The sequence below is a fragment of the Chelonia mydas genome, chromosome 7 (assembly GCF_015237465.2).
Source record: "Chelonia mydas isolate rCheMyd1 chromosome 7, rCheMyd1.pri.v2, whole genome shotgun sequence".
Classification (NCBI taxonomy): Eukaryota; Metazoa; Chordata; order Testudines; family Cheloniidae; genus Chelonia; species Chelonia mydas.
This window is the reverse complement of record NC_057853.1, coordinates 70,274,549-70,301,426: the sequence shown is the minus strand read 5'-3', so window position 1 is coordinate 70,301,426 and position 26,878 is coordinate 70,274,549. Positions and strand designations below refer to the sequence as shown.

General features: G+C 39.7%; 1 protein-coding gene across 1 annotated transcript; it reads right to left on the bottom strand.

Moving 5' to 3' along the window:
• Positions 1–1,991: 1,991 nt before the first annotated feature.
• Positions 1,992–25,815, bottom strand: GHITM (growth hormone inducible transmembrane protein). The gene is made up of 9 exons (XM_007067241.4): positions 25,597–25,815; positions 22,901–23,064; positions 19,804–19,903; positions 17,527–17,638; positions 15,807–15,948; positions 11,295–11,403; positions 7,949–8,137; positions 4,856–5,033; positions 1,992–3,616 (listed from the first exon to the last, which is right to left on the bottom strand). The coding sequence occupies exons 2-9, from the start codon at positions 23,030–23,032 to the stop codon at positions 3,529–3,531; spliced, it is 1,050 nt and encodes a 349-aa protein (XP_007067303.2). The 5' UTR covers positions 23,033–23,064; positions 25,597–25,815; the 3' UTR covers positions 1,992–3,528.
• Positions 25,816–26,878: the final 1,063 nt, after the last annotated feature.

Below are 26,878 nucleotides of genomic sequence, written 5' to 3'. Positions count from 1 at the left end.
CAAAAGCATTTTTACCTCCCATACCAATTTTCTCAAGAGTTGCCTTACCCTTCTCTGCCCCCGCAGACAAACTTGTTAGTGACTGAATATACCAATTCTAGTATTTTTGTTCTTAAGTACAGCATGTTTGTTTTCTTCATTTATGTACAGACTAGTTTTAGGAGTCCTCATCCAGGAGTGCAGGGTGAGAATCAACCAGAATAGAACAACAGCAAGCTCTTGAATTTTCTTTTGGCAAAGGCAGCTACCTGTTCTCATTCTTGTCCAATAAGTAGCATGTGTTGATGGAAGACCATCCTTTATCTTACTTTGGGACCTGGTGTTAGGCAAGGAGGTAAACCAATTAGAATTAGTTACCCGCATTTATTGTATGAAGAGATGCAGTTTCTACACTGATTTGTCTTTTGCAAACCTATTATAGTCAATACATCCTGGAGAGTACTAGACTGTACTGATTACGGAATCAATTGTGGAGTCATCCCTCATATGCACCACTACAGTTCAACTGTAACCAAATATGTTCACAAGGGCTGCTATTAAAACATCTCTTCCAGTGGTGGAGAGGATAAGGGGGTGGGGGGATAGAACAGTAAATATCTCCCTCTCCTACCAAATTAAGGCTGAAAAAGTGGATGCTGCCATATTTTCCTTCTCTATGTACAGGCTAAGAACTATGTACAAAGCCTCTAACTTCAAACTTTGCTAAAGAGATTGCCTCCCCTTTTGTTTAACTTTGTATAATAAGGAAGTGATATTGCCTGAATATACAATTGGCTGCCATTAGATCCAACAGTTCTTTCCTGTATTTTCCACAGTATGCATCCAATGAAGTGAGCTGTAGCTCACGAAAGCTTATGCTCAAATAAATTGGTTAGTCTCTAAGGTGCCACAAGTACTCCTTTTCTTTTTCCACAAAGATCATCCTTACACCAGTGAGATTTTTAAAAGCCTTGCCTATAACTGTCTTGGGACTGGACAGCCATTGATCTTTTCTCTTGGTTTTCACTATCTTAGTTACTTCTTTTGATGTCAGTGCTCCAGAGTTCACTAGAACAGTTAAAATTACTCCCAGTCTGTTTTAATTCCCTCCTTGGGTTGTAACAAACATATCTTTAGTTTAAATAAAAGATTTCCTAATTAAAAAAAGGATTGTTATAGAGCAATATAAAAGCCAACTGAATACACCTGCACATAGCTGTATTGATTCAATGGAATGTAATAAAAGTTAAGATTTATGTGGTCACTGTATTTGAGATTAACGAAGACCCACCCACTAAATGGGCTACTGAATCTTCACCTGTGACAGTATGATCTGGAATCCATTAGTTTCCTCAATGAGGATCTAATTCAAAGCCCACTGAAGTCAATAGAAAAGTTATTAGATCTGTCCCATAACAATACGACTACATATGGCTGCAATGTGGATTAAGCACACACAGCAGTCATGTAGCAAAACTTACTAAGAGTGGTATCTACTGTAAAAGATTGTTCAATGTAATCTACTGATGCAAAAAGGAATTTGACAAAATTCTTCCTGACACGCCACTGCTCTCCCCCCAAACGCAGTCATCTGGAGTACCAGACAGTTGGGCACTGCTCCTTCTTGTAGGTGAAGCTGATAGTGCTGTCTAGTTAAAGGTTGCCTAGCACTTCTCAAATTTAGTGACACCAAAAGTTATACCATGTAGTTCCACACGGTGAGAAAAAACTTCTTTACACCATGAGTAAAAGATACTAGCATTTATTCCACAGAGTTGTGTCCTTGTCTATAGTGTTAATTGAGAAGAAAATGCATCTGGAAAAATAGTATTGTGGACTCTACTGCAAAACAATTATGCAGACACTCCACACAAGGAGTAGGCACTGTTCATTTAATTCTCTTATAAGTCGAGGAACTGGGAGGAAGGAGGAAGATGAAGTTACAGTGCCCTTACTAAACTAAGTAATGTACTACAGTATAAACATTTGAAAGAAGAAATAAGAGACCAATGAACTGTTGGTCTTGGACTTTATTGTTTCAGAAATCAGTACACAAGCACAGCACATTGTCAGCATAGTACAGTGAAAGGATAAAATAAGTTTCTCAGTTGCTGATTTGATCTTTGCCAGGACTGGTAACAAGGATGAGTACAGCAGCAGTTACATAGGCCTCATTTACTTTTAAGGATTTCCAGCAATAGCTTATGCCCAATATTTTCACAGGCTTACCTGGTCTCCCAGCGTAGAATACTTGTATTTGCCAAACCACGTATGGTACTAGAGCAAACAATGAAACAGTTGTAGAAATTCACCATCAATGTTAGTGGGACATTTTTGTTAAATATGGTAAAGAAAATACCAGTTGTATGACAGCAATTTGGGAAGAGGAGTCAAAGGATTACAGGCAAAAGCACTTGCAAGTATACAGCATTTGGTTTTGTGGCCTGGAAGACAGGTCAAAAAAGCAGAATAGAGTTCACCTTCCCTTTGTTCCTGTACCATCATTAGACACATTTTAGAGTGGGACTAGTCACTGAGCTCAGACCTCAGGAGGCCATCACCAAAAAGAACAACTTAGTTGATTTCAGTATTTAAAAAGTTAATCTATAGTTTTATTGGCCAACACACACATTATAGCCTAAATATTTTTTGGTTCTGGAAACACTTCAGTAGTTTGATGTTCCCAATGTTTAACTTCTCAGTGCAAAGACAGACACAGCTAATGAACATTAAGGATGCTCGAAACATTACAGCTACACTGAATACTAATTTTTCAAGTATATTCAGGAAAGGTGCTGAAGTTCTATTTACTCACAGGACAAAGTAAGAGCACAAGCTTCTTTACCACTGTCCACCATTCCTGAAGGGTTGCATTGCCTTTCCAAGGCCTTTGTATTTCTCTGTACTCACCCTAATCCTTTCTAAAATTTCAGTTGAGATGTTACAAGGGCACAAATTGTGATAGACTAAGTCAAGTTCTAGTAGATAGAGCTCCAATTCCTTTCAGATAGGTCACCCAAAGGCCAGCCAATAGCAGCAACAGCTCTCAGACAACACCACCACTTTCTGTTTAAGCACAACAAGGTTCCATATTCCAATATCAGTCTCTTGAGTTATCTTGTGCCCCTTTCTGTATACTTGAGTCCCCATTTTGGAGATCAGTTTCTTTTTACTATGCAATTATGGTAGATGCAAAAAGTGATAGTCACAGAATAATATGTTGTCAAACCTTTCAGAGAAGCAGACTGATTTAGTTTTATTTACTTAAGTTTAGAATATAATTTACTGAAATATATCTTTCCCATTAAGATATCACAAATTACGTACAAGTGTTTGCACTGTAATCCAAATTTGACCTTTTCAGAAGAACTGGAAAACGTATCCTTGAGATTCATGTTGTACTGAAACACCTTAATAATGCTGAAGTGCTTCAAACTTCTGACTTCTACATGAAAGCTGCTTGTACACCAGATTAATTTTTACTAGGCATACACACTAAGCAGACAGAGTTTGGTGAACTATCAGATGGTTGCAAAGAAGAATCTTAATTCATTTCTTCCTGCTACTCCCACCAGTGGCAAGCATGGTGGCCACTCGAATAAAGATGTTCAGTGTATCCATGTAAATACCCAGACACCTAAAAAAAAAAAACACCCCAGAAAGCCAGTTAATTTAACTTACTATAAGCAGTGTTATAAGCAACACTACTCACTCAATGTCAATACATCACATTAGGAAACTTTAAAAATCAGGTTGAGGACCTAAGTGTCTCACTCAACTTGGTTTTTAAGATACTACATTGTGTATGTGATTCTTGTTTTTCTGAAGTGAACTATGACCATTACAAGCAGAAACTGACTCATTTGCCATTAAGACTTCAGTTATGACATATAGCTCCTATTTATATATTTGTTTAAATCATTCTGGAAACTGGAATGACAACCAAATTTGTTAAGCAATAAGCTATAGATGGGTAAAAATGCACAGTAACTTCTCATGGGACATTACATTAGTAGCTAAAAAACATATTGGAACTAGGATTTGGCCCAAAACAACTAAGCTTCCATTAAGTTCAGTGGGACCAGGATTTAGAACAAAGTTTTGAACAATGTTGGGTAGCTTCCTTCTTTCTTCCTCCTAACAGCTTACATCTCCCCCCCCCATCCCTTTTCTTTTAGGGTCAGTTATTTACGTAAAAGTAAATACTGAACTTAGTTCAAAAGGATACCAGAAATATGCCTTTCCAACTCAAAAATATAACTGAGGATTGAAGAAACACCTTTACAGAGTGAGAAGGTTAGAGCCCAATCTGATAATAGGCCTATTGAGGACAATTAATCCCTATATTACTATTAGCTACAGCGCTCATAAAAGTTTTACTGATTTACAATGACAAAAGGTTAGATATATTATATAAACTAAGATATTTTACAGCTTACAACACAACTAAAATTGCTTTGTTTGAACATGTTAAGAATGTGAGCTGAAAGTGTTTCAGAAAGCAAGTACAAAGAATTTCCCCCACCCACATAGAAAAACTGTTAGAAATAACTAACATTGGCTGAGAGAAGGAAAAAACCCCCAAAACCAAAAAAAAACCCCTAATTTTTTGGCATATGGAGTACTTATGTATTTTTCAGTAATAGTTTTATCCCCATTAACTATTTTCATATTGTATTTGGAAAATAATGTGGCTATAATCCTGTACATTTTAGTGTAAACTGAGGTTTAATATCCCAAAGTGAATTTCTCTCTTTAATATCTGCAGGAAGCAGGTACATTTTCTTTATACACTACTGCATAGCTTGAAGGGACATCATCATCAGTTAAAATAGTCTTAAAATCAGATCAGTGTTGACCCCAGGATAATACTTACGAGTTGATGGGGTCATACTTTGCTACTCCATATATGGACACTGGGTGTGTCTCTGCACGTTTGATAACTTTTTGTGTGTCGTACAGCAGGAACATGCCAAAGAGGATCAATCCACCATAAACTGCTACAGAATACAGGCCTGCTCCAAATGCAGAGGTAGGAGGCAGGAACACAGATCCTGGAATAAGCATGCAAAAAAGGTGTTAAAAGCAAGCCCTTCCTTTATGTCTATGCATTGTTACAGTCTTAATTATTTGAGGAATAGCATGATTTACAGTGTATGATCATGGAAGGACCATCCTGTAAGAGTACTCATGTCATTCCTGGTGCTTCTGAAATGCCAGCTATTTTCATGGATTCTAGCGTACAAGTACACCATAGTAAGAGATGTGACATTTATTCAAAATTGCAAGAGTACTATATAGGGCTGTCGCACGATTTAAAAAATTAAGTGTGCGATTAATTGTGCTGTTAAACAATACCATTTAAATATTTTTGGATATTTTCTACATTTTCAAATATATTGATTTCATTACAACAGAAGACAAAGTGTTCACTGCTCACTTTATTTTTGATTACAAATATTTGCACTGTAAAAAAGCAAAGTAGTATTTTTCAATTCATCTAATAAGTATTATAGCACAATCTCTATCATGAAAGTTGAACTTACAAATGTAGAATTATGTACAAAAAATAACTGCATTCAAAAATAAAACAAATGTAAAACTTTAGAGCGTACTAGTCCACTCAGTCCTCCTCCTTGTTCAGCCAATCGCTCAGACAAATAAGTTTGGTTACAATTTGCAGGAGATACTGCTGCCTGATTCTTGTTTACAATGTCACCTGAAAGTGAGAACAGGTGTTCGCATAGCGCTGTTGTAGCTGGTATCAAGATATTTATGGGCCAGATGCGCTAAAGATTCACGTGTCCCTTCATGCTTCAACGACCATTCCAGAGGATATCCTCCATACTGGTAACAGGTTCTGCTCGATAACGATCCAAACCAGAGCAGACCTATTCATGTTCATTTTCATCATTGAGTCAGATGCCACGTGCAGAAGGTTGATTCTCTTTTTTTGGTGGTTCAGGTTCTCGTTTCTGAGTGCTGCTCTTTTAAGACTTCTGAAAGCATGCTCCACACCTCATTCCTCTCAGATTTTGGATGGTACTTCAGATTCTTAAACCTTGGGTTGAGTGCTGTAGAAATTTTTAGAAATCTGACATTGGTATCTTCTTTGTGTTTTGTCTTAAAACGAACATGTGCTGGGTCATCATCTGAGACTGCTATAATATGAAATATATGGCATAATACGAGTAAAACAGAACAGGAGACATACCATTCTCCCTCAAGTACTTCAGTCACAATTGTAGTTAATGAATTATTTTTTTTTAAATGAGCATCAGCATTGGAGCATGTCTTCTGGAATGGTGGCCAAAGCACGAAGGGGCATATGAATGTTTAGCATAACTGGCACATAAATACCTTGCAATGCCAGCTACGAAAGTGCCTGTTCTCACTTTCAGGTAACATTGTAAATAAGAAGCAGGCAGCAGTATCTCCCATAAATGTAAACAAACTTGTTTGTCTTAGCGATTGGCCAAACAAGAAGTGGGACCAGGTGGACCTGTAGGCTCGAAAGTTTTATATTGTTTTGTTTTTGAGTACAGTTATGCAACAATAAAAATCTACATTTGTAAGTTACGCTTTCAGAACAACAAGATTGCACGACAGTACTTGTATGAGATGAACTGAAAAATACTTTTATCACTTTTACAGGGCAAATATTTGTAATATAAAGAGTATTGTACACTTTGTATTCTGTGTTGTAATAGAAATCAATATATTTGAAAATGTAGAAAAAATCCAAAAATTTAATAAATTTCTATTTGTAGTCTATTCAGTGCAATTAACTGCAATTAATTTTTTTTGAGTTAATTGCGTGAGTTAACTGCGATTAATCAATAGCTGGAATACTGTATGATCTAGAATTTTTTTTAAACACTATTCGATCACATGATTAGACTGTACCGTAACGCGGAAGAGCAATGGGGCACACATGCAACCCTCACTTCAACATTCTGTGACTTTTGAATGCTCAACTGTCTAGCCTTAAGTTAAAATTTAAATAGTTAGAACTTGTAAGCCTCTCACAAGTTTCCTTAAAGTATCTTTTCACCTAGAGGGTGAAACAAAACCCACCTAATTGGTGTTATTTTCATATGAAACTTCTATGTCAGACCATTTCACAGAGCAATTCAAGCAGGTATGTTACAAAAAGAGAATACACAGAAAAAATATTCAGTAACTAATCTGAGTCACATTTAACCTGTCAATTTTAATATTTGTTACCAGAAGACACCACTGCAGGTTTTTGCCATGTTACAGTTTACTGAAACTTTAATCAGATGGATTTTTATCCTAGACTTTTTTAAAAAAAATGCATGAACTCCATGTCTATCAGTACTCTTCACTGAGAGTATTTATAGTGTGGTTTTAAAACAGCAAAAACATTATTTTAAAACAGGGACATGCTGACAATTTGCTGCGGTGCCAGACTAAAAAAGCAAAAAACAAACTTGCGGCCTGTCTACGACAAGGTTAAGGGGTGACTTGATTACATGTACCTACATAGGGAACAAATACTTAATAATGGGCTCTTCAGTGTAGCAGAAGAAAGTATAACAATCCAATGGCTGGTAACTGAAGCTAGACAAATTCAGACTGGAAATGAGGTGTAAATTCAAAACCAGTGAGAGTTAAACATTGGAACAATTTACCAAGGGTCATGGTAGATTCTCTACCACTGACAATTAAATCAAGATTGGAAGTTTTTCCTAAAAGATATGCTCTAGGAATTATTTTGGAGAAGTTCTATGGCCTCTGCTATTATCCAGGTCAGGCTAGATGATCACTGTGGTCCCTTCTGGCTTTAGGATCTATGAAGATATCAGCTCCTGCAAATACTATCTAGCTAGGTACTTTTGGGTGTTCCTTTCTCAGTCAGGGCCAGTCTCACTGTATTAAAGATATAATTAGGTGAGCTCAGTTTTAGACACTTAGAAGTCAAACATCAAAACAGTATTTTGTTTACCAATTGACGAAGCAATAACAAGGCCCAGGCCTACTCCCAGTGGTCCTCCCATGTTCAGAAACTTTTCACTTGGTGCACATATGGCCACAGTAGAGAGACCTCCTACAATTCCTGCTGTGTACCAGGCAGCTCTGATCAGCAGAGGACCACCCAACAAGGTCAAAGGAGCCACCACTGCACCCATAACACCTAAGTGAAGAAAAAGACAAGCAAGGTTGGAAATTTAGTTATGTTTAATGCCATATATACTGAATGGCTGAAGATAAATGCCCTATCCCAATAGGGTATTTTTCAGCCACATAACTGAGTCAATAGGCCAAACTCTGTATTGATTTACACTCTGTTCAATCTTATTGAGTTCAATCGGTTTGCACAAAGAAAAGCCAATGCAGAATTTGGCAGAAAATATTCAATACAATGCCACAAAACTTAGATCTTAGATGAAATGTGTTACTATTCATTTAATTATGAAGGACAGTTCATAAAAAAGAGCAGTCTTTATGCTGGCTGATGACAATTACAAGGCCTGTTCAAACTCAGCAACAAGTATATCTTGAACTGATAAATGCTTCAGACAGTACCGTCAGCCTATGAAATGCATTTTCACAGGAAGCTGGAGTTGTAGCTGTATTTTGAAAAAAGGAGAGAATTCTTGACATTAGGAACAGCTATGCAATCAAGTCACATGCTTCAGGGTACAAAGCGAGCAACAAAAGCATCAGAAAGGAATCCCTCTTCCCAAATACAGCACTGTGTATTATAAGAATTTGGCCTACCTCTACAGCAACAGTATTAGACTTGACTGTATATGTCAAGTCCTTTGATCTTAAACACCATACTAGGTCCTACACAAGCTAGTAAACACAGTAGTTATGCATATGCAATACTAACATTAGCATGTCTGAAATCCACAGACAACTGCAAACGCAGCATTAAGGTTTCTAATGGAAACTGCGTTGAAAGTAAGCAGCAGCGTCACTTGAACCCGTTAATACTTTTTCAGTGAGACATGCGTAATTCTTTATCAGATTTCTAACCAAAGTTAAAAATCTGCTTGATATGAATGAAGTTCATCAACCATATCTTCTTACACTGAAAGTGTTTCAGAACAGTGTGTTTTCAATGCCCACCCTGACAGGGAATTGAGCGTGTGGACATTTAATAGGTCAAATACTAACCTTTCAGAAGTTACAAAAAGCAGGAGAAAGGGGATAAATGCTCTTCCTGATAACATACTGTGAACAGTACAATTACAATTCCTCTACTGAGACACTTCTGTTCCCTAAGAGAAGATGGTCTTTAGAGGACAGACCTTATTAACAAACAAGTTGCAGGAAACCAGCTGCATTATATTTAAAAGTGAATGAATACTGCACACAAAGTACACAACTAGCTGGTAGCTCACATCGCAGTGGATATAACTGGTGTTGCTCTACCCCTTCCCAGTGATCCACTGATGGTTCACTGATGATATTGTGACAACATGGTGAGTGACTGGCTTACTTCAGTCATTTGCATGTTACTATAATGTTAAACTATTATCATAGATCAAAAGTAATGGTACATTCATTTGCACAAAAAAAAATTCAATTCAAGTGATACCTTACTTGCCCACAACAGAACTGCAGAAATCTGCTGCACATTGACTCATACAACTTGATTACATAGGACTGCTGATGAGGCGGTTAGTACCAATATGATACTTATAAAGCCAAGCTAACCATAAAGCAATCATTCAGGAGGTAAACTGAAAAGACAGCTAGAAGATGCAAGTAATTTAATTTACTAATGTGACATATATTGCAGGTTTGATTTGAACATGCATTCTCACAGAAGAAAAAAATTACAGTTCTTTAAAGGGACACATTTGACTAACCACATTTCCACCTAACTGTTCTTACCATTGTAACTCCTAAGATCACTATAAAAGATTCAAGCAGAAAGTATTTCGGTTCTTTAGTTTGTTCATTTGAGTTTGTTCATTTTTGTACTGTCAGTTTCATTGTTTTGTGGAAGGAATAAAGCCTTCCCCAGGCTCTTCAAGAACATGCTTTACCTGTATTAGCAACTCTGACAATGAAATCAAAGGAAGTAAGAAATAGAGAAACAATGTGCACGAGAGGAAGAAGGGGTAAGTCTGAGCATATTTGCTCTTTTGCAGGGTGTTTTCAAAGGGCTCCAAAAGAAATCAACAGGGAGCAGAACATTCCTTTTGGGGTCGTTCTTTTAAAATTTTCAAAAATATGTTTAAGGGAGCCCATAAAATTCCTTAAAAAATAAAGTTGAAAGATGCTTCGTAAAAAGGAAGTCCCTTCAACAAACAAAGGAATGGCTTTGCTTTTTCAATTACCAATGATGTGTCTAAAGTAATTGTTAATTTTTAATATAATGGAAACATTTATGTACCATTTTTTCTATTAATAATGAATGCAAATAATCACAATCTTTCAGCAGATGCTCTGCTGAAAACAGCCTTGTGATTAGTCATGAGGACTTCCAACATGACCGGCAACATACCACTAACCGACCAGTAATTTCTATGTTCCTACTGAGCTACTGAACTGAAGCTCAATAAATTCACTGGTCAAGCATAGAGTGGGCAGAGGAAATCACCCCAAACTTTGACCTTTGTAGGATCTCTGGTAAAGTCAATCTGGATTATTAGCTTTCAACTGCTCAGGTACCCTCTGAATCCTATCATGAAGTCTGAGCTTCCAGGCTGCCACCAGGCCCTCCATTTTTACTTAACCATCATGGGAGGGAGCCCAGGTTCTGGCTTCTATTAAAGTGAACAGATTTGGGAAATGGTTAGATTGAATCAGAGCCTTGGCAGTTCTGTGGCAGCTGAGTACAGTGAATAGAGGGTAAGGAATCCTCAAGTGGAAAGGCATGCTTGCAGAATCCAGATATCCCCAGTACCATTTAATGAATATTAGCAAGAGAGAAAATGCACGGCAAATACCAATACCTGCAGCAACGTTACAGAGGATCTGTTATCAATCCATTTATATTTAAGAGAACAAGGATGTCAAAGCAGCTCAATGCTACACAATGTACTTGGGGCAAAAGACATCTCCACAACTCACCTATAAGCCCCAGCCAATGTAAGGAAGATACATTAAAGAATATTTCATTAACAGCCACACAGAAGGTGCTGTGAACAGGAATGAAAGGAGCTAAAATGAAGTTACGGCCTCCCCAAAAGCAATAGTTATTTCATTAAAGTTTTGGGAGACTAAGAACTTGCTTTCCTTTAAAAGTAGGCTTATCTTCAGCAAAACCACAGACATAATATTTCATATTAAGTAGCTGAGATACTGTCACACAGAAGATTAAATGCACCTACCAGCATGAAGCATCCAGGCAAGGTGTTTAGTACCAGGATTACCTTCATAGGATATTGACCTAACCAGCATCCCAGCACCAATCATAGCTGCAAAAGTTGCACCTATTGCCTGTAATATAAAGAATTACCATATAAGAATTCAAGAGCACACTGAGATGTACAAAATTCTCTACTCTGCTTCTGAAATATTTTTATATTAATTTTTTACTAGCCTAAAACTCAGTGGTACTCCTATGCACAATTATTTCTCAAAGATTCAAGAGCAGAAAGCTGCACATAGTTGAGTAAAAGCACAATTAACTCAAGTACACAACTAAACTTCACACAGTAGCCCAAATCCAGTAGTCCTTACTCTGGCAAGACCCCAGTGAAGTCAGTGCATTTTTTAACCCACAAAATATTAGGACTGTACAAGCCAGGTGGCATACCAATTGGTGCTGCGTGTCTAAAGCTGTCCAGTACAAGATATGCCAGGTAACAAAAAAACAAAAACAAAACACACACAGAAGCAGCTAACTGGGTGATTCTAAAGATATCCTCTGATGGTTCACTGTATGCCCACTTACGACCTTTCATTTACTTAAAATATTTAAGCATTACTTGTTTCTTGTTCCTAGTACATGTTTTCGCCCCAAGCCCCATCCAAATACCATCTATCCCTGCTCCCATTTGTTTCCAAACCGTATGTCTCTCCCCTCGTGCTCAGTCTAGCTGCTTCCTGCTTGAACAGGAGCGTGTGGCCAAGCAGCTAATAGATGGTTGACTGAGACCATTAGCGGCTACTTCTGGTTTGCTCTTGCCAAAACCACATCTCTATGACATGCCTAAATGGACCTTGGGGCAATTCTGTAAATAGATTAAACATGGCTGGCTGTAGCTATGCCTTCTACTTTGTCTAATTATCTACATTTATCCCTTTCAGCACACATGCTCTTCCGATACCCAGCCGCTGCTTTTAATGTATGTCTTCTGCTCTCCCCCTCTCTTGTATGCGCACATTCATTGGAATTTTACTCTGGGGGGAATTCTGCACCAAAAATTTAAAAATTCTGCAGACAATTTAAAATTCCGCAATTTTATTTGTCAAAACACAACATAATCACTCCAGTTCCAATTATTTTGGTAATTTGTTTCAAAATACCTGTCAACAGTACAGACAAGAGCAAAAAAGATCCCCCCAGGAGTAGAGAGTTAAAGACACCCTTACAAAAACCCAGTTTCAGTGGGGGGTGGGTGGGTGCTGGAGAGAACTCTGGGGACACCAGCATCCCCCTCCCCACAGAGCTCAACCACGGGGCAGCCTCCAGCCCAGACACCAGCACCCCCAGAGCCTTTACTACCCCAACTTCTTTACTGTCCTGCTGAGGAACATGGTATGGTGCGGCCCAGCCCTTCCTCACCATTTGCCAGAGTTGGCTGGATCTCCCAGGTCCTCTCCTATCCTGGGAGAATGAGAATCAAAGAGCATGCAGCCTCCAGCCCCACCAGGCTGGGCACTCTGCTCACTGCGAGCTGGGCTCTGCAAAATCCAGCGGCCCTGAGAGGCAGCCAGAAATTCTGCCGGATAAACAGGGAATTCTGTGGAATTCTGCATTGCATAGAATTCTCCCAGGAACAGAATTTACACCAGCATGAACATTTGAAAATTTGGACCTGAATGTCATCACTACATTATGCACAATTGATAAATGAATTTGCAGAATCTGGTACAGATGTCATTTTAATACCAAGTTTTCAGTTAGTCATATACCTACAAATGCCAGTGTGCACGTTCACAGGGAAGAACAAGCAGGAGGACATGCATACACAAGATTTCCTAAGGAGGTGGCTGGACATCCACAGAGCATGTGTAGATGCAAATGGATAAACAAGATTAACAAGCCTGGCCTCAGAAAACCAAATACCATATTCATAATTGTGCATGTCGCCGATCAACTTATGAGCAGGCAAGCTAGGCATCGTTTTGGCAGCAGGAAGTCATTTGACCTGCCTTTGAACAGTTAGCTATTGGCCACTGGTAGGTTTATGCAGCCTTTGATGACAGTCTGATCAGATATGTCAAGTCTGATGCGATAGGTCAGTTTCATACCAGAAGCCACAGCTTTAATATTTCACCAACTTTAAACTATGCTTAATTGTTCAATATGACCAGCTGAAGAAACTTTTACATGACCACAATAGACTATTTTAACAAGCAATATTAGCTAGCACACATTAGGCTCTTGACATGCAAATACCTAAATTTAAACAGAAAACGAACTTAAGTTTATATATGTATGTTTAGTTAGGATTCTTTGATGTTCTTCATAAAGCCATCTTTTATAAGGATTAGATAATTAGCAATAGCTCCCTCTACCATACATAATGTGCCCTTAGCGATATTTCTGAAACAAAATGTTTAAAATAAAACCATATTCAGCACTTTGTGGAGTAAAATTAGTTTAATCTTATCACCATTCTAATTGCCAAGTTATGTATTGTAAATTAGCCACAGTTTAACTATAACTAAGTTATGCATGTTTTAGCTAAGATAACTAAACCTTCAGTTCTTTATGACACTTTACCACTACTCAATTTGTTCGCATTAAATGTTTCTAAATTACTTTAAAATAGCTATTAAAGAGTGTTTAAAGCAGACTATTTTCAGCTTTTACTACTTTATGCTGTTAAACCATCTAGCCATGAGAAACTGATCTTGTTCAGACCAGTTTAAGTCTGAGGTTATCCATAAATCCAGTTACCTAAAAAGGGAGCCACATGTAAAATTATGAATACCTAAGTATCATACTGGTTAGTTTAAAAATAGGATTTACCGCTACAAGCTTACTTCAAATATTCCTGTTACGTTTGTGAGAGATTGCAGCACATTAAAGTCAGATTTCAGTTTTACTGGGTCTTTAGTAGAGCTGACTAGAAAACTGAATTTCAGTTCTGTGAAAATTTCTGAGTGTTCACAAAATTTTTATCCTCAAATCAGGACCAAAAGGCAAAAACTCAAAAGTTTTTGTGGAACTGAAATCCCACTATACTGTTTTGGAAATATTTAGACATCGCATTGCCAAAACAAAACATGCTCCCCAGATACTTGTCAGCTTACCAAGAGTCTGGCCAGTTTCACCAGTACAATTAAGTGGTGAGCAACAACCAAACTGATCATCATGTCAATTTCACAGCTACTAGGATTTCCAGGGTGTCTGGTGGGTTGAAGAAAAACCTGGAAGTGCCAGCTCCCAAATTTCAAGGCTCCTTCCCAAGCTCCCCTTCAGCCTGCCAGTGTTCTGTTGGAAGTTAACTGATGCCAAACCATTTCCTTGAAACATTTCAATTTTGACTAATCATTATCTACCAACAAAAATGTTTCCTCAGAATTTTTCCAGACACCACTAGTATTTAGCTTAACTACTGAGACGCATTTAAGAGGAGACTGAACAGTCAGACCACTGAGCTCTAACTGCTTTCAGGTGGTCATCGGTCAGGTAGTCATCACCTGTCATCAGTCAGGTTTTTTTTACACTAGAGCAGAGATAGTCAATTTTTTTTTTGTCAAGGTCCAAATTTCTTGGACAAGTTATAATCAAGATCCAGACTCCAGAGAAAATAATAAAAAAACCAGTAACGATAAGTACATAAAAAAAAAGATGTCAGTGTCTGTTCAAAAGTGTATGGTGGGTCCAGATTTGGCTTGCAGTCCACCTATTGAAAACCCCTGCCCTAGTTCATGTAGGATAGGGGTGGGCAAACTTTTTGGCCCGAGGGCCACATTGGGGTTGCAAAACTGTATGGAGGGCTAGGTAGGGAAGGCTGTGCCTCTCCAAACAGCCTGGTCCCCACTCCCATTCGCCCCCTCCCACTTCCTGTCCTCCTCAGAGCCCCCGACCCATCCAACCCCCCTTGCTCCCTGACTGCCCCAGCCTGACACGCCGCTGGGACTCCCATGCTTATCCAACCCTCCGCTGTTCCCTGTCCCGACTCCCCTCACCCCAGAACTTCCGCCCCATTCAACCGGCCCCTGCTTCCTGTCCCCTGACTGCCCCCCGGAACCTCCTACCCCTTATCCAACCCCCCCGGCCCCCTTATCATGCCGCTCAGAGCAGCATGTCCCGGCAGAAGCCAGACACGCTGCCCTGCAGGAGCTCGCAGCCCTGCTGCCCAGAGCGCTGTCTGCGCGACGATGTCACTGGGAGAAGGGGGGACAGCAGGGGAGGGGCCGGGGGCTCAAGGGCCAGGAAGGACGGTCCCGCGGGCTGGATGTGTGCTGTAGTTTGCCCACCTCTGATGTAGGAGGAAGTTTCTCATCTTCCCTGCCCACATCAATGACCAGAAGTTTGTAGATGCGCTTTATTCAAAGAATTATGTAACCCTGTATTGCTGGTACCAGGTGATTGGGGCTGCTTTAAGACAACTAGACACACCCATAAAGTTTCACCCCCCAAGATTCCAAGTTCTGCTTCAAAACAGTTTTCTTAACACTAATCTTTCTGGTGATTAAAGAGAAAGCCCATATAACCTTACCAGCCAAGAACCTCTCATCATGAGGCTCATGAGTGCAGGAGATCTGCTGACTGCTACAGCAGACAATGCTGTCAAACCAACACTTCCTGCAAAGTACATGTAGGTAGAACGGATTCGGTCTTTCACATACTGAGGCCAAATACTGAAAGAGATGAAATTATGAACAATTATGTTGCTATTTTTTCATGTTTTAATTGATCTCACCAGTTATTCTTAGTTCTGGCACAATCAAACTTATGAATATTTAAGATTAATGAGATCCATCTTACACAGTGGCATGCAATATTCAGTTTAGAGACATTTGTCATGAAATATATCATGTTTCAGGTCTTAATTTGTTAACTTCTTTTCCACCATGCACAAAATTATGTTGTTTCCAAGGAACTACGCTAGTCTACAACAGACCAGTTTCACATTTCCTATGTGCATTCCTTTCACCCCGTCTCCGTAAAGTATCTATCTTACTCTATCACTATTTAAAAGGCAAGAGTGATGTGAATAAGTATATTATAGGTTTTAAAACTGTCTAAAAGGAAAAACCCATAGTCTATGTACTAACAATTGTAAGTAATTTAATGAAATGGTCACAAGTTGCTAAGTCACCAGAGCAATGTATCATCACATGACATACATGCTATGTTTTGAGATAAGGAATACCCTGGAAATTATAACCTTAGATAGGAAAAACTTCTGTACTACTATGTTTAAAGAACTACAAAGACAGAATTTCCACCAGTTAGCGACATTTAATAAAGAATGCGCGTTCCCTTTTACAAAGTTACTATTTTCCCCAGAAGTCCGCAGAGAACCCGAAAACATCTCAAAAGTGCAATCTGTTCCCCATTTATCTTAATGGGTGGTAAATGAATGACAGGTATTTGAATGTTAACAGAGAAGGTTGTCAATTGTATTAGAAGACTGGCACAATAGGATGTTAAAGTGAGATGTCACTTGAAGCAAGAATGCGTGGAGCTTGGAATACCACTTCTTCCCTATCTTTCTGTTATGAACCTAGTAAATTTATCACAAAACTGAGCAAGATTTTCTTATTTTAAGCCCACACATTCATAAACTTTAACATAGGATTTATCGCTTGAAGACTTCATCATTAGCTAGGATGCTCCACCCCCGCTGTAGACATGGAACAAAATTTGTTATACCAAGGGCAAACACTTTTTGTAAGTTAGTGTTTGCAAGAGACAGGTAGATAGGGAACAATTATGACCTGCTTACAACGTTTATATTTTCTTACAGCTCTTGGTGAATTCAAGAAGCTATTTTTGCTTTCTGAACAGGGTCTCAGAGGAACCCTAGATAATGTGGATTTAACTAGCACTTTCACAGAAGTTAGAACATCCACCTACATTTTAACTCATGACATTCCCCAGACAAGAATACAGATGCATACCATTTGAGATGGGGCAGGAAGCAAAAATACTTCAAAGTTAACAGTATTTGCAAGATAGGAAGTGGGATATTTATAGCAGCAATCAGCCAAATTGCATTTAATCACAAAGCTTTACCAAAATTTGTTTCCAGGTTTATATATAAAAATCAATGCTTTCTGCAAGAAACTAGGGTTTCTCTTTTTAGTTTAAAGTCATAAAGAGTAAGCACGCACAGAAGGAGACTGGTTGGGAGAGAAGTTCATGTGTAAATAAGGGTGAGTTTCAACTGTTCTAGCCTTGATTTGAAATAATAAGCTTGGTATTTTGCTCACACAGCTTTTTCAATGGCTCCAATTTCATTTGACATTCCCATTCCATAATAACATAGAGCTCCAAGACCAACAGCAGCCCCTCCGGCAACAATCCATCTTCCCATCTGGTCCACTGCACAACAGAAAAAAAATATTGATATTCCTGTAAGAGTTTTGTCCTGGGATAGACAGTTTTCTAATTTCAGTTTAATTGTGTATATAACAACTGATAAGGAAGGGCAAAACCTCAAGATTTATAAAAACCTCTTCATTCTTAATGTCCAAATGAAAATGTTACCTGTTAGTCTATCATTATTTTATAGGAGCTTCTCATCCACACTGCTTGTTTCTCTTCCATGAAACCAAGTTTAGAGAGGAACAAAGATGCCCTCTGAATATCAAATTCTCTTGTACTGCTACATGATGCAGTTTCAAACTATAGCTAGCTATGTGGATCAATAGATAAATGTTACATATTTTAAGTTTATCAACAGGAGGCAGCCATTTCTAAGACTATACAGTAATTGGAATAAAAACCCAGAATGAAAAATCAAAAACAATGTCACCCACTAACTGGTTAGTGATATGTGCCTATCATCTAGGTAAGTTTCTTCATTAAAAACAGGAGAGGGGAAAGAAAAAAAAAAAAGTCAGGCCTTTCAGGTCTCTTACCCTTTTGCCCTTCCCTCTCAATGTTGCCTTCTAAACCTGCTCTCATTGAGAACAGTTATAACAATTTTTTATCCATCAGAAAGACCTGAAATTAGATGTTACTGACACTGCTGTAAAGGATAACTGTCTAATAAAGTGAGAAGTAGCAACCGTTGATATTTCCAGTTGCATGGTTTGTTTTTTATTGGAAAAACTATAGTTTCTCTCAAGGAAGTTTTATGAAAAAGATTTAATATAAAACAAACCTGGGTATGTGTGTACTGGACTAGATGTGCTACTCAACAGTAACCCCTTTGTGGTCTATCTGGCAAAGCCATATTTAGAAAAGCAGAGTTTTGAACTTCTTGAATATCTGAAGTCACGCATTTGGCATCTGTGTTGTGTACATTGTGACAGCAGATTAAATTCAAAATCATTGTACACTTTACTAACTACAAACACAGGAAGACTGATCTTTCAGTAGCTATGCAGCGCAATGCTAAAGGTATCAAGACAAACATTCACTCTTAGAATAGAAGATGACCATTCTCTACATCCAAAGAAGTGTTGATTTCCATTAAAAAAAAAAAAAAAAAAAAAAAAAACAGACTTCAATCCTCAAGCTGATCTAATAGAGCAGTGGTTCTCAAACTAGGGCCACCACTTGTTCAGGGAAAGCCCCTTGCGGGCCGGGCCGGTTTACCTGCCGCGTCCGCAGGTTCGGCCAATCGCGGCTCCCACGATGCAGCAGGTAAACAAACTGGCCCGGCCCGCCAGGGGCTTTTCCTGAACAACTGGCAGCCCTAGTTTGAGAACCACTATAATAGAGTCAACCACTACTAACAGCCATAAATTGCCACTAAATTTATAGTACTGTAAACTGGCACCAGTTCCAGTGATTTCAATTGAACTGTACTTGTTTACACCAGGGCTCAATTTGGCACAGTTCTCTTTAGTCACATGAAGTGATTGTTTAAAACCTTGCCAATTCAGAAGCAAAGAATTATATTTTGAAATTATACAAGCTCAAAGTAGCTGATCAGCTAACGAGCAGACCCTGGAACTAGAGCTCAGTTTATCTTCCTGCTTTCCATTGCCTCGCCTCGCCCCCCCCCAGCACCAATCCCACACTAATATTAGAGTATCAGGAGATGTGAATTCTGTCACTGACTCACTATATGAGCACATGAACTTGGGAAAGTCACTTAACCTTTTTGCCTTCAATTATCCATCTATAAAATAGAGGCAATACCTCAAGGATGTTGCAAGGCCATAGAAATATGAATCCTACACATAAAAATAGATCTCCGCTTCTTAAAAATATATTTAACTTTTTAAGAAACTTTACTACTGACATATGAATGACAGAGAGGGTCTTCAAGTTCAGGAATTTCCACATACTTCACAATGGTTATGACTATGAAGAACTCAAATTGCTCCATGGCTACTGGAGGTATTCGCAATATCAAATGTTGCGGAGAAGTGAAGAAACCCATTTTTCAGACATTTGTTTTCAAAAGCATAATTGATACTTAGTCAAACTCTATTGTAAGTCATAATGATCCAGGATTTTAAGCTTATTTCTTAGAAATAGCTTTACAGTTGGTGTTCAAACATTCTGAATACTTGAGTAGAATGGTTATTCACCTTTAAATGCAGTTTCCATTGCTGGCTCAAAGGCTGCTTCTTTAATTTCTTGGCCAGTTCTTCCACGCCGCACACCCATTTTTGCTTTGGAGGCATACCCCTGTTATGAGCAGACAGAAAGGGAAACCAGTTAAATAGATACTAAAACAATAAAGATGTACATATTTACAAGCAGTACCTACAGAGTAATGGAAAAATCTGTTTCAATGAACAGCAAAATAACATAGTATAATTAAAAAGGAGTTATCTAAATATAACTGATCCCTTCTAACTCAGGTGTCATTATCCTCTTCAAACTGTGCGACACACTAACACTGACTACACTAAATTACAAAAATATCAATTGTATCTTAATATATGAATACTGGCAGAGCAGACAGTATGATTTTATTCTGAGAAAAAGCTCAAACCTCCCATGCTGCCCACTGGCCCTGTAAGTGGCCAGAACACACTTTTTTTGGGCTTTAAATAAAGCTAAATATTTGCTGCTTATGTGCTTGTGAACAGGCCAGACTGAAAGGCGTGGAGACCGAACTCAAACTGATCACTGTTTTGGGTGAAGCAGTTATAGCAGTACTCCAACCTTCTTCACATTGTACCACCTGAATCCTTAAACTCTACTCTGAAGGGCAAGAGTAGAATTAGGGCCCATAAATTAAGATTTTATGGCAGGGAAGGTCTAAAAGAAGAGATTTAAGATAAACGCCAACAAATTTTTGAAATACAAGCAAATCAAAATGTTATGATTTCTATGATCCTTGGCTCTCACTGGTTAAAACATCCCCTGGAAATTTGAAGCCATTACACTCTCTTGGCTTTATTAATCCGCACATGACGATGTGTTCCTAAATATGGGCTGTAAGCACCTAGGAAATCAAAATATTCTGCAGGACTGTTTCAACACAGATTTAGAAAACATAAGGAAAGGAGTGGTAGTCAAAGTTGACCCTAGAAATTTAACTATACTTGTGAGAGCAACATATATATCACTTCTGTTCTAATAGGTATCAGCATTTAAGAATTTAACATTTTTTTTAAAAAAAAAGCAATTTACAATGATATAGTACAGAAGATGCACTGTTGCACATAATCTACAAAACAAACCCAAAGTGCACAAAAAGAGGATATTTAAAATTTAGTTGAAATAACCTGGACTTTAGTGGTCATGAAAGTGCCACAATAAAAATCCGGGAGACAAAAACACTGTTTGCTTTGTGCTTAATCGGAAACTTTCCTCAACCCAATTTTTTTTAAACTCTGCAATTTTTTTTTGGAGGGGGTGGGGGAGAATATACCCCTGGTGATACAGACAGGTGAAAGAATTTTAAAATGGAGTTGTTTCTAAATCTACTCAGGCCACAATGGTAAATATGCCCGATTCCTGTCTACACTAGTGTTTCCAGTGTAGTAGAGACAGAAGTTGGGTGAGGGAGGTAATAACTTCTGTTGGTCCAAAAAAAGATACTACCTCACCCATCTTGTCTGTACTATCTTGAGCCCAACATTGCTACAACACTGCAAGTTTCCAGTGTAGTGCCAGAATAAGACTGAGAAACTGGTGCAGGCTTTTCCAAGAGATCAGTGCCAGAAGACAAGGTGTTCCCAGACACCACTTGTGATGCGAAGGAGTCCAGTCTGTGAAAGATGCTTATTGGAACACCTCTGGGGGTGAGATTTCATCTGTAAATCAGTTTTTTAATGTATTAGGCTTAGACTTGCCTGTTGTGTTTTATTTTGCTTGGTAACTTACTTTGTTCTGTCTGTTACTACTTGGAACCACTTCAATCCTACTTTTTATATTTAATAAAATCACTTTTGTTTATTAATTAGCCCAGAATAAGTACTTAATACCTGGGGAAACAAAGAGCTGTGCATATCTCTATCAGTGTTATAGAGGGCAGACAATTTATGAGTTTACCCTGTATAAGCTTTATAGAGTAAAACAGATTTATTTGGGGTTTGGATCCCTTTGGGAACTGGGTATCTGGGTGCTGGAGACAGGAGCACTTCGTAAGCTGTTTTCAGTTAAGTCTGCAGCTTTGGGGATGTGGTTCAGACCTGGGTCTGTGTTTGCAGCAGGCTAGCGTGTCTGGCTCAACAAGGCAGGGTTCTGAAGTCCCAAGCTGGCAGGGAAAATGGGCTCAGAGGTAGTCTCAGCACATCAGGTGACAGTCCCAAGGAGGTTTCTGTGATCGAACCTGTCACACCACTAACATGAGAGATCTGAGGGGGTTTACCCAAGCTTGATGTGTGTGGTTGGTGAATGATGTGCACACAGAGCAACAATGAGGAACACTTGCATCCCCACGACAAAAGAGAGAATACATTTACTACTGGAGGAGGACACAAGGCCTTATCAGAGAAGTGTGGTTTGATGTCAGACATGGCTTAAATGAGCAAGTATCAGCTCATGAAAGGCTCAGCGTAGCCTTAAAGGCTAAATGCCCAATGGGTGCAAAACTCAAACACTGTTGCAATACAATATTTTGTATAAAAAAAAAAGTTCTGCACTTTGCTAAAGGAGAGGGGAACAACTGAGGAGTTGCGTATACTGTAGAGTTCCTGCTTGTCATCTCCAGTGGCCAGAAGGAATTAAGTGGCTGGGGGAGTATGCTCTCTTATAAGTCCTTGAATCGCATAGGGTGAGAGGAGGGAGAGAAACATAAGGACAGGCAAGGTCTGAGCACACCTCCAATGATTGCTGCTGTTCAAGAGTTTTGAGCATGGATGCTCAAGATGCACATGACATTTAAATGGGAATCTGTGCAGACAATGCAAGAAATACCACTCCATTCTAGTCTTCTGAGCCAAGATTTCTAACAAGCGAGTCCCAATTAGAGTAAAATATTCATTTTACATCTTTGGGCCACTGTTAAATAACCTTTTTGCCACTAACAACTTTACAGCAGGTTGCTGCTTCAGTAAGACATTGAAGCGCTGTCGTCCCATTAAGTTGGGCCTTCCATTTCAGTTACCTCACTTACATTTTGGTGCAGATAAAAACGTGTCTTTTGGTAAACATGGAAATGGCCTCAATGGTCTAATTTGACATCCTTTGTACAAGCAATCCTTATCAAATTAAAAAAAGCTACCTTACCCGGTTAGGTTGCAAGATCCACCGGTTCGCTTTTATGCTGGAATTCCTTAAAGCTGGGAAGGTCTGTGTAAGCGCAGGACGGAGACTCTGGCGTGGCAGCGTCCATAAACACGCTAATCTTGCTACCAGCATGGTTGCTGCTATTGATTCAATAATGAGTATTCCTGTAATGGCATGAGAAGTGATGCTTTAGTATTTGGTTATTGTATCACAAAAAGCACAAATAAAGCAGTAAGATTTGCCAGTTATGTAACAAAAAATAAGTTTTGTTTATGATCAACTACTATAAAAAAAAAAGAACCGAGCCACTACATGAAGTGTTCTGGAGTTAAATACAGTCAGTACAGACACAGGCGAGTTGAACAGTGCACTCTTTAGTTTAGGAAGTCAAGGATTTGATTTCCTATGCCAGAATTTTTATTCATACCACATGCTCACCAGAGAAGAGGGAAGGTTTCTCTTCCTCTAACATATCTGAACAATCTTGCGTGTGCTCATAACTAATGGCAATCCAAATGCAGGTTCGAGACCTTGTGGCAACTAACTTCTGATATTAAGAAATAAACTAAATCTCCTGCTAAACATTCACCCCACCCTAAATTCTGGAAATAGAATGCACTACCGAAGACTATCACATACGTGGACTACTAAATCAAAATATCACCTGAAGTGCTTTGAAGTGATGTGTAGTACAACCCCACCACCAGCAAGCTCTTTTTAAATAATTTTAAGAACACAATTAACTAGCTTCATCTTAATACTCCACCAAGGTCACAGATTAAAGCACCTATACAAGACAAACTCAGTTTTATTTACAACAGTCAACCTACTGTATGCTTTACTAGTACTACCAGAACTACCAACTTATTTTCATGAAAAATATTTTTTTCTACTACAAAAGATTATATGTATGACTTTTCTCTATAAAGATAAAACTAAGCTATGAATACGCTATCGCAGTTACTTGACACTTTCATAGACACCAATTTGCTTTTATTTGTATGTAGCACCAAAAGGATGCATAGTACAGTTTTAAGCCTCATTTCAGACTCCTACAAAAAATACAAACAATTTTATTTGCATTTACGCACACTAGAACAAGCACAGCTATTTTTTAGAATTCAGCTGAAAGTTTCTACTAGCCCTTAGAGTAAGATCTTTGGGACAGTCACCGGGTCTTTGTTTATATAATGCCCAGCACAGTAGAGCGCTAACCTGATTGAGCCCTCAAGCACTACCATAATATAAATATTAAATGAGTCAATTTCAAAAGAAGTAAAGCAAAGCAGATGTTCATAACTCAGCTACAAAACAAAGTGAATTTTTTGAAATGCCACTGTTACAAAGAGTTTTTCAGAAACCAGTAGAGAATCTTTTGTTTTTTGTGTTACTACATTCTCTAAAAGGCTGATAAGTGACGCAATTTATGACAAATTTTCAGAATTTTAAAGATTATTTGGGACAGGACACACAGCTTTGAATTAATTTTCAAAACAGACTTGCTCTCAGAAGTCTTATATATTAAAACTTTGAGCAGAAGTTTGGTAGGTTATCAACAGAATGAAACAAATCCTAGTAACGTTTCAGATCATCTTTTATGAAAGAGCATGAGGCAAGAAAACAGTTTGGTCATCACTATGACATCATATAGGACACAAATTCTAATCCAGAAAGCCTTTTTACACAGAAGCCTTGCTAGTACACTTCTTAAATAGCGATGGGATCAACCAAACCTACAGACTGAGTCAAGAGTCCTGGATTCTGTTTCCAAACTGCCACCAACTTGTTACAAGCAAGTCATAGCCTCTTTGTATTTCAGTGTATTCATCGCTCACGTGGGCATAAACACCTAACTCTCACAGAGCATACCAGTACCTTATTAGTAGCTTAAATGGTATTACATATATGACCAGTGAAAATTTATCCAAGATATGTAAGGGTTAGGCTTTTACTGTCATTTGCCATACATGGATTGCCACTGACAGTCATTTGAGAGAATAAATGTACCACACAATATTGGGATAAATCTTGGTTTCATAAGCCTCTAAGTAAAAAGAAAAATACAAGTTATAACTAGAAACGTGAGCCTTTAATCTGCATTAAATGCCTTAGACCATCAGTTACCCAAAATAACACAAACAAGAAACTGGCCAGCCTGTTTTTAGGTGGAGAGAGTTCTGAAATGATGAGGTGTACAATTTGAAAAGAAATTCTTGTTCAGCACACTCCCCACAACCTGCATTTTTGGTTCACAAAATACATCCCCCAGAAGGCTGAGTGCACATTCGGGCTGGGGCAGTAGAGCTAAGGTCACAGGGAAAAGGGAGTGAATTATTGTTCCACACCTGGGAAGGGGGCGGCCTCTCCCCAGTGTCATTCCTACCCCAGGATTACTCTTATTTTAGAGAAAAATCTCCCCCCCCCCCCCGCTGGCCAGATAGTTCACTGCATCCCGTGGGAACTCCCATGGCACTTCCCTCTCCCCAGGGCCCTCCCCCGACACAGCAAGAGTGACAGCTCCCCCGTCCTCCCCCAGGGCCCTTCGTGTCCCCTCCCGCACGGCGCTCCGGCGCCCGGCTGGCGGGGCAGGAGGCACAGTTCCCCCGCAGCGCGCTGCCCGGCTCTGAGAGCGGGGCCGGAGCAGGTGGGGGAAGCTCACGGGGCGCGGGCCGACAGCCGGCTCCAAGACCGCTCACCTTCCCAGCGCCCACGCTACGCCCCGCCACTGCGTTCTATGCCGTACGCCTGATGTGCGAGCACAAATTGTGCGTCACGAGCTAAGTCACATGTGATGACGTCTGCAGCAAAGCCGAGTGGCTCACTCTTCTCGCGTGATCTTAAAACGGGACACTGCCGTTGGCTACAGCGCGCTCAACTGCCATATTAGATTTGGGCAGCGAAGGTACTTGCCCCATATTGAATAAGGGCAAAGAAGCCATCTTTAATTCGGCCGTGGAAGCTTCTGGAAGACATCTTGCCTGGGAGCGAGGGAACCATTGACAGGATCTGGGGCGTTAGCAGCCATCTTGCAAGAGGGCATGCCTAGCTATTAGCAGCCATTTTGGATGTGGTAAAGGCAGCCATCAGCGACAGCCATTTTGAATGAGGTCAAGGAGGCCTTGCTCAGGCTGAGAAGCCTGTGGCTGGTGCTGGGTCAAGCACCTTGCCATTATCCCTCATCCTGTGGTGTGCTGAGTACTTGCAGGGCACCCTCCCTTTGCTGCTGGGGAAAGCTGGAGCTCTCGGCCGCCCTCTAGGGAGCAAGAGGGCCCGGCCGCTTGGCCTGTATCCCCCACCACATAAGCAGGCCAGGCACCAGCCTGGGGCAGCGGTGTGAAGCGTTTGGCGGCCAGGCCCTGGTCGGCGCTGACACCCTTCATTGGCCCTGCAAGGGGGCACTGCCTCAGAACCTGCTGTCCTGCCTGGCCCGCTCGGCCCAGCGCTGACTCCTCCGACTCCCCAGGACGGGAACACGGCCCTCTCCCACAACCCCACCCCAAAGGGATGATGTTTGTGGTTTACAGTTTAATGCTCTCAGGGGCACGCAGTAATTGTAAAGCAGACAACACCCTCCCCACCCAGTCTAATATCTGTATGCTCTTTACTTAACAGCTGAAGCCCAGGGGAGTCCAGATCATACAGAACATCCTAAATGCAATGTCCCTCCCTAGCTCAACCCTCCCTATGGGAGGTCTTGGGGTATCATCTGTTATCACCCTCACCGACCCTGCCCCTGCAGCAGCCTCCCTCTTCTTAATCTAGTGAAAAATGGTTCTTTCCCCCCCCATCCCCCACTGTGAGTTCCTTTATAGACTCCTGCTGGATCATCTGCTTCTTTTCTGCCTTTTGGTAATTTTCCATTACTTCCAGCCTCCTCCCCAACTTCTGACAAAAAGAGGAAATGTTTTCTCCCAGGTAGGTACATTTGTCCCAGTGTATTTTACTTTGAGTAGACCATTGTTGAGTGCTGATTACTCA

Excerpts from the sequence above, each read along its gene's own strand:
- GHITM (XM_007067241.4), bottom strand. The coding sequence starts at position 23,032 with ATGCTGGTAGCAAGATTAGCGTGTTTATGGACGCTGCCACGCCAGAGT. Across the intron at positions 19,904-22,900 it reads GGATCTTGCAACCTAACCGG|GGGTATGCCTCCAAAGCAAA; the intron begins GTAAGGTAGCTT and ends TGCTCATAACAG. Across the intron at positions 15,949-17,526 it reads GGAGCCATTGAAAAAGCTGT|TATTTGGCCTCAGTATGTGA; the intron begins GTGAGCAAAATA and ends CATCTCTTTCAG.